The sequence below is a fragment of the Mirounga angustirostris genome, unplaced genomic scaffold (assembly GCF_029215605.1).
Source record: "Mirounga angustirostris isolate CCGP_5_RB_7025 unplaced genomic scaffold, mMirAng1.0.hap1 SCAF_11, whole genome shotgun sequence".
NCBI lineage: Eukaryota > Metazoa > Chordata > Mammalia > Carnivora > Phocidae > Mirounga > Mirounga angustirostris.
The window spans coordinates 17,650,434-17,663,270 of record NW_026991719.1 but is presented as its reverse complement, the minus strand read 5'-3'; the positions used below and the strand labels follow the sequence as shown (position 1 = coordinate 17,663,270).

Sequence of the window (12,837 nt, the reverse complement as noted above, 5' to 3'; positions counted from 1 at the left end):
TCTCAAGATTGGGTGGTTTTAGTCATCATTTCTGTGCTGGGTGCATCTTATAAATAACTTCATGAAAAGGGGCCCTACGAACCTCTAGCCTCTACCAAGCTTTGAGACCTTACTGCCCATTATCCTGTCCCGGCATTGAAGATGTAGCAGACATTAATTAGATCACAGTCTGAAAAGTCAGGGAAAGAAACTGGAACGAATTATCTTCTTAAAGGAAGTGGTCATTCAAAGGCAGAAAACCCAATCTCCTTGTCCACTTTGCTAAGGGATGGGTTGGGCAGGATCCAAGAACAGGAAGGGAGAACTCGGCTGGGGTCAGGGAGCGGGGGTGGGAGCAAATTCCCCAGCGCAGAACGTGAGACAAGCCAGCCCAGGAGACGCGGGCCGCCTCAGGAAGGGCGCAGAGTAGGCCCAGCATCTCGAAAGGGCGAGTCCCGGTGAGGGGCATGTTACCAAGCGCCGCTGGCGGGGAGCCCAGATTCCCCCGGGCGTGGTTCCCGCCAGTAGCTCCCCTCCGCGCAGCGGCCTCCTGGGTGTCAGCGCGCAAAGTCGCCGCTTAATCCCCGCCCCCGCCAGATTAATTAGGGCCTTCTCAAAGCAGAAAGTTTCGAGCCAGGGGCTTCTTTCCCAGGCACAAGTGCACCAGGGAGTCGACACTCCTCCGGCCCAGCCGGCCGCCTCTCCCCAGACACCACCAGGTACAGGGTCCCCGGCGACTCGTGCCCCTCCAGTGAGCGCCACCCGCAACCCTAGCCGAGTTCTCGAGACCCGCCCCCCCCCCCCTCCCGGTGACCGGCGGCTCGTCGGGTCACCGGAGTCAGGTCCCAGGCCCGGGCCGCTCCTTCCAGCGCCCCGGCCCTGGGTTCGCGGCCAGCAGCCGGGGCGCGGCGCGGGGCGGGGCGCGCTGGGGAGGCCGCGGCCGCGCGCTATTCCTGTCGCTGTGAGCTACCGGCATGTTATGTACGGCGCCCAATCATGCCTCCGACCCGCCGCGCTGACCTGCGCCCCCCCCTCCTTAATCCCCCAGGCTTTGATTTGATCCTCCGCGCGGAACAAGCTCACCCCCCTCTCCGCCCCATACCCAGTTGTCCCCGGCCCTCGCGGGTGCCCGCAGTGTCCGTCCTCCTCGTCCACCTCCGGGAGGCCAGAGCCCTCGCCCCGCACTCCCGGGACGCCCCGAGCCGGGCCACATCCGCGCATCAGCGCCGTCGGAGATCCAGCACCCCTCAGAATCAGTCTACCCACAGCTCGGCCCTTCCAGGTGATGGTGCATGGCCACCGCGGCCCCGGGCGCGCAGGTGTGGGCTCCCCAAACTGGGACGGGGAGGGGGCCTTGGGCAACGCGCTGGCAGCCTCGGCAGCAGCCAAAAGCAAACCCTGCTCCCTCCGGAAGACTCCGAACTCCGTGACCTCCGCTACTGGGAGCTTCTGGAAACCCTACCGGGTTTGCTCCGAGAGGGGTACAGGGATATCTGCAGGCCTGGATGAAGGAGCCCTGGGCTTTAAGCTGAGTAGGCAAAAATGCGCCCCTGCTAGGGGCTCTGGGGCTCGCGTAGGGGGCCCTGGGGCGCTGTGCCCCGAGATGCCTCTGGCCGTGCCCGGTGGGCTCCAGCCCGGCCGGGCCGCTTCCCGCCCTGGACATCATGAGTTACTTCCTATCTTACTGTAAAGCTCATGGCGGCGCCGTGCTCACTGGCTATCAGGCCCTGCGCGCCGAGGGCTTCCTGTGCGATGTGACGCTGGAGGCCGAGGGCAGCGAGTTCCCGGCGCATAGGTCGCTGCTCGCGTGTTCCAGCGACTACTTTAGGGCCCTGTTCAAGAGCCACACCCGGGAATCCAGGGCCAGCGTGATCCACTTACACGTGCCGTCGGCTGCCGGCCTGCAGCGCTTGCTGGACTTCATTTACACCGCCTGGCTGCCGCTCTCCATGGACACGGTGGGAGACACGCTGGAGGCCGCCAGCTACCTGCAGGTGACCGAGGCACTGGGGCTGTGCGGCCGCTACCTGGAGCGCCAGCTGGCGCCCGAGAACTGCTGCTTCGCCGCCAACGTGGCGGCGCGCTTCGGCCTGGCGCACACGTTGGGCGCCGCGGAGAGCTGCATCGTGCGCCACCTGCGCGAGCTGCTGCTGCGCGGCGCGGGCCCCACGGGGCTGCTGGAGCTGAACCCCACGTCACTCAAGGCTGTGTTGGGTGCCCCCGACGTGGCGCGGGTGCCTGAGGCCTGGCTGCTGGGTCTGGCACTGGCCTGGCTGAGGCAGGAGCCCGAGGCCGAACGCCTGGCCCACTGCGCCTCGCTGCTCGAGCGCGTTCGCTTCGGCCTAGTACCCGCCGACGTGCTGCGGCGCGTGTACTCGGGCTCCGGCCTCGTCCTGCCCGCCCGGGTCAAGGGCCTCATCATCCAGGCCCTCAACTACCACACGGCGCCCTCCCGCCAGCCGCTCTTGCAGGGCGAGCAGACCAGCGTCCGGAGTCCCCAAACCCGCATCTTGTTGGTAGGGGGGCGCAGGGCACGGGAGGCGGTGACCGAGGAGGTCGTGGTCCCCCGGGCGGTAGCCAGGGGCAGGGGCGCCGCGGCGGAGCCAGAGGAGGAGGAGGAGGACGAGGAAGATGAGCAGTTGGAAGAGGAGGAGGAGGACTGGGAGTTCACCCAGGACGTGGTGGCCTTCGACGTGTACAACCACCGCTGGCGCAGTCTCACGCGGCTGCCTGCACCGCTACTGGGGCACAGCGTGTGCACCGCAGGCAATTTCCTGTTCGTCCTGGGCGGGGAGAGTCTCTCTGATGGCGCCTCCTCACCCATGGCAGACGGCGTGCGCGCGGTCACGGCCCAAGTGCACCGTTACGACCCGCGTTTCCACGCTTGGACGGCGGTGCCCGCTATGCGGGAGGCGCGGGCCCATTTCTGGTGCGGCGCCGTGGGCGAGGGGCTCCTGGCTGTCGGGGGTCTGGGCGCGGACGGCCAGGCGCTGGCGTCCGTAGAGATGTATGACCTGCGCCGGGACCGCTGGACGGCGGCCGGGGCACTGCCGCGGGCGCTGCACGGCCACGCGGGGGCCGTCGGGGACCGCGGCGTCGTGTACATCTCGGGGGGTAAGGCGGGAAGAGGCGAGGGCGGCGCGAGCAGCCTGCGGGACGTGTACGCCCTGGGCCCTGGGGAGCGAGCGTGGAGCAAGAGGGCGCCCATGAGCACGGCCCGCTTCGGGCACCATATGGCTGCGCTGCGCGGCGCGGTGTTCGCCTTTCTGGGGCGCTATGAGCCCTTCTCTGAGATCGAACGCTACGACCCCGGCACGGACCAGTGGACTCGGCTGCGGCCGCTACCCTATGACCGCTTCTGCTATGGGCTGGCCGTGGTGGAGGAGACGGCGCTGCTGCTGGGTGGCCTCAAGTGGCGGGACTCCCGGCAGGTGCCTACCCGCAACGTGGTGGGCTATGACCTCGACCTGGACCGCTGGGAGGACATTGGCTGCGCGCTGCCCTGGGCCTGGAACGGCCTCCAGTGCGCAGTGCTGCAGCTGGCTGAGGGTGGGGATGAGGAGAGGGAGGGAGGGCTCGGAGAGGCGCCAGATTTAGTGCGGGGCTTAATGGGTTAGTGCAGTGTCCGGACGACAGAGGAGAAAAAGTCGCACTTGAGCAGGCTTACAGAGTAACGCGTGGGTGGGCTTTTCCTAAGAATGGGACTCTGCGAGCGGAGCGGCTTCTGAAGTTTAAGGATGCAAACAAGGGCTTGGTCGAAGAGGAACAATGCCCCGTAAGCTGAGAATGGGAGACAGGAGGGATCAAAACAGGATATTTGAATTGGCTTCAGTGAGCTGGGGATTTCTAGGAAGACTCATGCTGGTCGAGAGATGGACTTTTGAAAAGAAAATACGGCCCTGTTTTCCCTCTTATAGTTAAAGTGTTGCCCTCGGTGCTAAACAGTGATTACTTTTGTGCCAAACAAGCAAGGCCAAATGTACCACAAGAAGTTATATATAAAAGCCGGGAAATTGTTAGCTATAAAGGCTGTAATAAATAGTCGGAAAAAGATGGCATTATCTGAATAAATAGTGAAGGGAAAGTGCCTTCATTAAATAGCATGAAGTCCTTGTAAGGAGAACTATGATTTTATGATTCAGAACTATGTTTACAGTTCTGCTCGATGGTTTAATATAAATGTAGAACTGAGAGGGAAAAAAATCTCTAGGAAAGCACTTTTTTTTTTTTTTGACAAAATATCCTAGGTTAAGTTTTTCTGTTCCTCATTCTTACCCCTAGCCCGCTTTTGCCCTGGCTTTAGGCAGTTCATTGGTTTTCAGTTTTATTTCAGCAGTCCTTAGCCATAATAATCAGGTTCTTCTGGTTACGTGGAACATCGAGCAAGACCCAAACTTATTTCTTTCATTTTCTTTAAAAGTTCATTCTGCAGACATGCTGTCGGTTATATTTGTTAAAACACACACACACACACACACACAACACATTTTTGGCGGTCCCTCCTCCCCAACTTCCCAAGAATCAACAGAAAGGAAAGAGTGGGTGAAATTCTCAAGTTTGTGTCAGCTAAATGGGAAAGGAGTTTGATTTTGCAGGGTCTCAGAAAAGATCCTTGCACACACACACACACGGAACAGCTGCTGCTTCTGGCTTGGACCACGGATGGAGTGGCAAAGTTACAACTCGTGACTAGGGAAGGGGGTCAGGGGAGGGCGGCTCTGTGATTGGGTCTCAAAGAAATGTGGTGAGGACTCTGTATGAATAAAGTAGGTGCCTTATAAGGATTCATTAAGAGCTAAATTTATTTCACTTCAGTTTACAGTGCTGCCTCTCTCCTAGATTTGAAACTAATGCAATAAAATGTACAGATAAATATAGTGTTAAAAGGTCTCTTTCATGCTAAGCTAGTCACGAGTCTTTTAAAATTCATTAGTTTAATTTTTACCATTTAAAACAACAGAGCTGACTTTACAAAAGTAAAAGCTGCTTAGTAGCAACACAGCTAGTCTTTCCGTCAACTGCTCGTTCTATACAGGGCACAACCTTGCCACTGTATTCATGACACATCCATCAGGTACAGATATTTTTAAGTGAATGTACACATTTGGTCTAGTAAACATCAACAAGTCTAAACACCTGTAACAAGCACACTTCATTTTAGGACAAGAGGTTTTTTTTTTTGTTTTGTTTCGTTTTGTTTTTTAACATATACAAAATTCCACAAATTTAATGTACGTCAATATCCATGCAGTAAATAAATGTTTTTACAAATAGGTTTTTTTTAAATGATAAAAATATTACACTAGACCCCAAATTCCATACAAACATTAATACGTGATTTCTCATCCATTTTGACTAAATATAGGATTACTGAAAATGTGCTGTAGAAAGGCCACTCTCCTACAGTGTGCAAAGTCTGCAAAACGATAGTGATTCAATGTTGGTTTCAAAAGCAACGAAAAAACCCCTGCTGTGGAGTTTTTACTTTCTCCTCTACAGCAGAAATATTCACTGGCATCTATCTGAACTCTTAGAGATGAAAGTACATTCACTGAGCTGTACAGGCAACAGTATAAAGCTGATTAGAAGTAGATTTTAGGATACAGAATAGTGAAGGAGGGTCCCTTCCTCCTCCTGAAAAACCCAAACAAACAGCAAATTGTGATTTGTACGTTATGCAGCACAGTCATTATCATGCTGTGGTCACTTTCAAAAAACGAGATACTTATAAATGGAAAACATATGAAGAGGACTTTCTCACAGACTTCATCCACTCTATAGAAACAATTCATGAAGCTAGGAAAAACCTCTGGAAATTCTTTCTCTCATATAATTCAGTGTAATACATCTCTGAATGACCATTATCCTCTTGCTCCTCGGGAGAGAGGCACATTTTTTATTTTTCAACATTGTTGTCTACATTAGAACACACATTGTCCTGTAACTAAAAGTATTTTACTTCCCTGCCTGAAATATAATTATGTAAGTTTAATTAATGGGCTAGGGAGAAAACTGGAAACTAACTGGAAAGGTGATTCGTTTCAGTTTATCCCTTGTTTTTTAGGAGCAGGAGTTTAAAAACATGAGTTTGGGCTGAAATTTTATATATATATATCTGTTAGCTGCCTTTCTGGGCAAATTAGCTGTGTTTTACAAAATCCACTCTCAAATTCCTCTGTACACAATCAGCATTTCATCACTACAAAAATAAAGGAAGATTTAAACCAAGAAAATAAAGCAGCTCTATCTTCAATTTTGGTCTTAGTTACAAAAACATCTTACAAAGCTTTGCCCTGATACACCATTAAGTGTCCCCACAGATTTGGAATAGTATTTCCATTAACCAGCTTTCACAAGTTAACAGACTTTTAAGACGAATATTAGATACCTGAACTTTTCTTATGTTGATGCTCCTCTATTTTGCTTAACTCTTGTATGCACATCTACATTTCACAAAAATAAAACTACAGCATTAAACTTTGTGCAATGTTTAAGAAAATCCTTAGAACATTTTAATAAATATAAAAAAGGTTTAAATTCTTTCCCACCCACAAGGATGTCTGCACCTGAAAAAATGTGATTTACTTTTGAAGTCTTGTTTATATAAAATTAACTTAGAGGGAGAAAAATGACCTTAGATAGAAAACTGCCTTTTTGTGGTTTTACTACTTGAAGACCACCTGTCTTCAGAGTTGTTTGTAAAAGTTAATTTTAAGTCATTGAAGACAGTTGATTTTGCACATGGTAAACATAAGCTGAGCACTAGTTGCATATAAAATATACAAATGCTCATTAAAGACAGTGGTATCATGACCATATATGGTTTGTTTCATATAGTTTGGTAACATTAAAGTATAGCTTGTCAAGTGTCCCACACACTGATATAAAACTACCTCATATACTTGTTCAAAGTACCAGAAGGTACCAGATAGCCAGAGGGCAGAATACACTTACACATGTGTTTCAATGTACGAGTGAGTGTGTGTGAGAGAGGAAGTGATTGCATCTACTTCAGAAGAAATACTTAATGGGTCATTTGAGGTGGTGTTTTGACAGATATCCAAGAAAAGATCCAGGTACATCTGCTTCCATTGTTGGAATTCTTTAGATGTCAAGTCTGGATTGTCTAGGACTTTATCAATAATGGCTACTTCCCCTTCTCTGGCCTGAAAAGCAAAAAGAATTCAACAGTTAAGTTGGAATAGACTTTTTTCACATTTAAAATAAAAAGTTAACATGCAAATCTTAAGAAGCCCATAACAAACGGCTCCGGTATGGTATGCTCAAACCCAGCTATTTAGATTCAAATCTTAGTGTACTTTTTTCTACACCCAAGGTACGCCTGTATTGTCCACTCCGTGTGGTTCATTTCTCTGGGCCAGTCTTGTTTCCCATCTCTGTCTATGGAAGTGTTCCTCATTCTTTAAGATCCAGTTCAAATGCCTACCATTTCTTAAAGATTTCCATCAACAATCGAAAAAAAAAAGTTTTCTCCCTCATTTATGTCGTCCTCTTTTTCCTGCCACTGAGTGGACTTACTACATACTCTGTCTTGAGTTACTTTTGCACAGTCCTATCTTTCCTGCTAGACGGTTAGCTCCTCATACTTGCACGAGAGAGAGCATGGCCCTCCTGTCACCACAAATATATAATTCTTGCTGTAGGAATGTCACGGCTCCCTTCCTGCAGCACTGGGGGTCTGCAATGCAAAGGAGCCCTCCCTTCTCTGCTGGAGGCCGGCTCTCAGCTGAAGAATGAGCTTCATTATGGGAGAACTCAACACAGCACAGATGTCTCCTGTGGGAGAAGTGAGTCTTCCAGGTGGGACGAGGGGGATGGAAGATGAGGGGGTAAGACAGTCTGAGAAGCTAAGGCCTGTCTTTATGGGCTCAAAGATGGGGCAGGGAAGTCTGGGGAATGTTCTGCAGGAAGTAGGAAGGGAGAGCTGGGTGGGAAAGACAGCAAGGTGCCTAAGCAATTGTTCTGGTCCTTGGGGCCAGATGGGGACAGCGGGGCTGGGGCCAAGGATGTTGGGAGTCGCCCTGCGCTCGGTGAGCAGCCTGTTACAATTCCAGGGAGTACACACATCCAGGGTTGCTTGGGCAGTTATCCTTCCCTAATGGAGATTCCCATCCTCTGTTAATTTCTCACACTAAAAAGAATAGGGCTCTGTAGTTCGGTTTTATCAACGAGGGGGCATTTCTTTACAGTGACTTTTCATCATCTTTGCCCCAGAGAGTGGAGCACAGCCTCACACCCCCGGTGATTCACAATACTCAGTGAACTGAACACTGGCAGGAGCTCAAATTCTTTGCTACTGGAAGTAAATGCTTTTGGGAATATAGAGCATAAAAGACAGGTGTGAGGGGCTGAGAGAACAAGACAGAAGCAGGTCTTTAAAAATATGTGAGCCTGACCAGCTTCAAAATGCCTGTTTTCACAACCTGACAGTTTGGATCTGAATGGGGTGGGGTGCTCTGTAAGGTGGGAAGGTGAGGTCATCTTTGGAGTAGGACTGGTCAGCAGAAACATTCTTCTTCTTCTTCTTCTTTTTTTTTTTTTAAAGATTTTATTTATTTATGAGAGAGAGAACGAGGGGTAGGAGCAGAGGGAGAGGGACAAGCAGACTCTGGGCTGAGTGCAGAGCCTGACACGGGGCTCGATTTCAGGACCCTGCGATCATGCCCTGAGCCGAAATCAAGAGTCGGACGCTTAACTGACTGAGCCACCCAGGTGCCCCTAGCAGAATTATTCTTATGAATATTAGAGCTCTTTTTAAGATTCTGGCCTTAGTTACCAAAAGACCATTAAGTCGTCCCATGGATTTGCAATAGTGCTTGCACGAATGCCAACTGAAAGCGAATTGACTCTGAAAACTTGGCTGCTTGCTACTGGAAACTTTTTAAAATCATGCATTTTCTGTTTTGTTTATCTCTTTGGTACTCATCAATGCTTCAAAATCACCAAACCTCAGCAGCACATTATGGCTTTGAACTATTTCCCAAAGGAGCCCTTTGACCTTCTGGTTCCTGAAATTACTGCACCACAGACTCTGTACGGTAGTTCTTTTCTGTTTTTGATTTTTCAAGGGTGGAAGGCCCGCTTAGGGAGAATTTGTGTAACAGGCCCTCTCCCCTCAGACACACACAGTGAGGAGGCTCTGTGGTCTGCCTCCCTCTTCAACTTTCTGCCTCTCTGCGCCCCTCTCTTTACCACCTCCTCCCCAAACCAAGGGTGGCATAATAAGGAGACTGGAGGTAATGTAAGCCCTTATGGAAATGTAGAATAAGAAAGTAACATGTGAGTTGGGAGCTGATAGCGTAAATAGAACAATTATAACATTTGTACACGGAACATGAATCACTGTGGCTTCACTCCAAATGTGCTGCAGGAGATATTCACGAAATATCTCAAAGCCTTTTAGGGCCCACTACTGCATTCTGCATGCATGCTGTGTTCTTTTAATAACTATATTAATAACTACATGGCATATTTATCTTAGGAAAATGAAAGACCGAGGAATAACACCAGCCCCACATTTTTGAAAATAATTTCAATTACATCCTGTTTTCACCTAGAACTAGGTCATATAACATTTAGCCAACGCTTTGAGATGGTAATGAAAAGTTAAGGTTATTTCCTCTTTACCAATGCACTTACGATGCTATAGGAACAGCTCAGCTTCAGGTTCTTCCTGTTTACCTGCCCTCCCCTCCACCTCCCCATTTTGTATTTCTTCATTTAGAGTATCTGGTAATCCACTGAGCTCAAGAATGAATCTCTTGAAAGGAATTTCTCCTTCCATTTTGTATCTTACCTTTAAAGTGCTTTTGAGAATTCTCAGCCTGTGTAGTTTGTCATTCATCACAGGGTCATTACATCTCTTTATAAATGATAGCTTGTATTCCATCTTGGTTGAAATGCGGTGTTCTCCCAGCGGTGACAGACTGGCTTGCTCCAATGCCCTGTATAAATCTTGCAATGAATCTCCTAACTTTTCTTCCCTACTTTCACCTGTAATGTCCAAAAAAAAAAAGAGAGAGAGAAATGAATCCAGTGTAATGGACAGTTCATGGACACTCCAAAAATCTACTAAAAAAAAAAAAATCCAAACCATCTGAAAAACAAGATAATGAATGATTGGGAAAACACTATATTACATCAAAAAACCCCACAGCTGCTAGTTATATTAGGTAAGATTTTTTAGAATGGTCAAATAATATGATGTTTAATTAACAGAATATTCTCTTAATAGCAAATCGCCGTACATATCTTGAGTCCATTAAATTCAAAGATAGAATACAAAAGGTACACAACACAGAAACAATCCTGCACATAATATTTTAACACATTAATGAATACCCTTTATCATTATACGGAGAAGCATAGAAGTGCTGATTAATAGAGCTCTCTTGGTTTAGCAATACTGAATGAACTGATTTTTACATTGTTCCAGACTGCATAAGATGGAATGGCATTCACTGGAGTATATCTGATTATAAAAATCTTCCAATAATGTATCAGAGAGGATTATTAGGTTTCATGTGACTGCCATAGTAATGCCTGCCACATTGTAAATCTAGTAAATGATCATAAATTATCATTAATAATAATGCTTTCATTAAAATGAAATATGAGAATGTTTATATGCAAATGTAAGGAAAAATCTGGCACACACTAGCAGAAGCTACTTAGCATTTGTAAGATCTAGGAAGGAAATACTCCAATTAAATGTTTTTGAGAAAAAAAATTAGAGACTGGTTCAGTTAAGGATCTTAGATCTATTTGAATAAATCAAACTCCCATCTTGTTCTTTAATAGTCTGACTACTGATGTCATATCTTTCTCAATAATGATAAAAAAAGATAAACTCGGATTTTGCTTTGAGAGGTAGATAGGATTAGGGCTATCTCAAGTTTCCTTTAATAGAGAGCCAAAGAGTACTATTTGAGGAATGCTAATTATATTGGCTCAAGGAGTAAACATGGAATGTTGTTCATTCCACCATGGTCCATGTGAATATTTCAGGCTTTCTGACATAGCTAAAAAAAAAAAAAAAAAAAAAAAAAAGACTCCCTAATTGCTAGTTGCTAATAACAGCAGTTAACATTTATATGTGCCAGGCAGAAGGGTAAATGATTAACATTCATGGTCTCTCTTAATTCTCACAATACTGAGAGGAGATCTATTTGATTTTCATTTTATAGCAGGGAAGCACCTTGCTCAAGGACATACTTAGTAAGTGTAAGTGGTGGAGCCAGAATTGCAGCTGGGCAGTCTGGCTTCAGAATCCACGATTTTAACAAGAATCCCATACTGCCAATTTTGTCAGTGGTCATTTGAACTGTGTCCGTAACAGTAGGCGTGGACGAATTTGTGAGAATTCCTTCAAGAGCAGCATTCTAAAAAACTGAGAGTGTCACTAAAACGGCCCCCAAAGCCCATAAACACAGTACCTTAACTTGAAAGGATCCCCTTTAGCAGTAAAAAGTAGCTTCATTCTCAGTTTCATATTCAATTTTTGGCGTTGCTGCAGAGGTTAGCAACTAATGGTCGGTACGGTTATTGAGTCCTTCCATTAGAAAGTTCCTTGTTATCATCAGCACACGCTATCATTAATCCCTCTCTAACGAATTTTTAACTTCCTAATCAGATGCCTAAGTTAGAACTATAAACATACAAAAATCCCTTTTAAACAACAGCTTTTTAATGCTCTGTTGGCTCATCCTTGGATGTCGGCAACACCTAGAGGATTTTGAAGGACGGGTGAATGGAGGACTGTGAAAAGGAGGAACTGCTTTGGGGCTTAAGAGCAAGATCGAAATAAGATAGGGAATTTTGATTGAGGATGGTTTGAAGCCAGGAAGGCACAAAATCATAAGGTCATTGAGAGTAACTAAAGGGGAGTTGTAAAAACAAGGATACATTGGAAGAGCATAATTCCATTTCATACATCATAGGCCAAGAAAAGACCCTGAGGAATTATTGGGTAGTCATCATTCTTTGTGCCTCAGGGCAAGACTGCCTCTAAAGCCAGATGTAATTTCATAGAGCTGGGGGGAGGGCGGCGGCGGGCGGCGGGTGGGTGGGAGGCCTAACTGATGTGTATTACCGTGGTTACTGTATCAGGTGGCCTAATGGATTAGTAGCTTTTCAGTTTTTGAAAGAATGTGAAGAAAAAAAAGGGATTCAGAATGTAGTTTGAGGATTTAAGGGAGGCAGAAATATTTTTTATATTTTATATAGTAAATTTTTATTTTAAGATAACTACCTAATACTGTAGGGAGTATATATTTTGTTTAAAAACATTCTTGCGCAGTTTTCTTTCTCCCCAGTTCTTAAAGTTTGTGGAATCCTGGGCCAGGGGATTGGCTTTTTTGTAAAATTTCAATGTGGTCCTACTTTAAGAAGGATAAGTAAAGACTTAATATTAAAAACTGACACACACAGCTATTAAATAAATACAAATGGAAACGTTTTTCCCCCTCCTTGCCGTTAAAGGACAACATAATTCTGCGAAGACTCTGGTTTGACAGCTTTTAAGAAGAATTCAGTATAGATTTATCTCTGGGCAGCACATCTGAACAAGGAATCACAATGGGACGGAACACAGAAACATTTCCAAGCATATTAGTGGAATAGTGCGGCTCCTACTAGAGATAAGTAAGGCTCCCTTCCCCCCAATCCATACACATCATACACATATGCAACACCACAGGACACAGTAGTGGGATGAGAAAGGATGAGGGATTGAGATGCCAGGCTACCACAAAATGCCACCAATTACTTAACATTTTAAGACTGGACAAGGAGTCCTTTTATTTCCAAAGGACGGGGGTGAGGAGCAAAGTGACATTA

General features: G+C 47.1%; 2 protein-coding genes across 5 annotated transcripts in view; one reads left to right on the top strand and one right to left on the bottom strand.

Moving 5' to 3' along the window:
* Nucleotides 1–586: 586 nt before the first annotated feature.
* KLHL34 (kelch like family member 34) lies at nucleotides 587–4,806 on the top strand. The gene is made up of 2 exons (XM_045875813.3): nucleotides 587–698; nucleotides 1,028–4,806. The coding sequence occupies exon 2, from the start codon at nucleotides 1,644–1,646 to the stop codon at nucleotides 3,594–3,596; it is 1,953 nt and encodes a 650-aa protein (XP_045731769.1). The 5' UTR covers nucleotides 587–698; nucleotides 1,028–1,643; the 3' UTR covers nucleotides 3,597–4,806.
* Nucleotides 4,807–5,075: 269 nt separating this feature from the next.
* Nucleotides 5,076–12,837, bottom strand: part of CNKSR2 (connector enhancer of kinase suppressor of Ras 2) — a 275,032-nt gene continuing 267,270 nt past the window's right edge. For all 4 annotated transcript variants that reach the window (XM_045875847.3, XM_045875864.3, XM_045875838.3 and 1 more), the window contains 2 exons: nucleotides 9,797–9,993; nucleotides 5,076–7,145 (listed from right to left, as the gene is read on the bottom strand). In XM_045875847.3, the coding sequence (XP_045731803.1) occupies nucleotides 6,930–7,145; nucleotides 9,797–9,993 (413 nt within the window). In that variant the 3' untranslated portion in view covers nucleotides 5,076–6,929. The remainder of the gene's footprint in view (nucleotides 7,146–9,796; nucleotides 9,994–12,837) is intronic.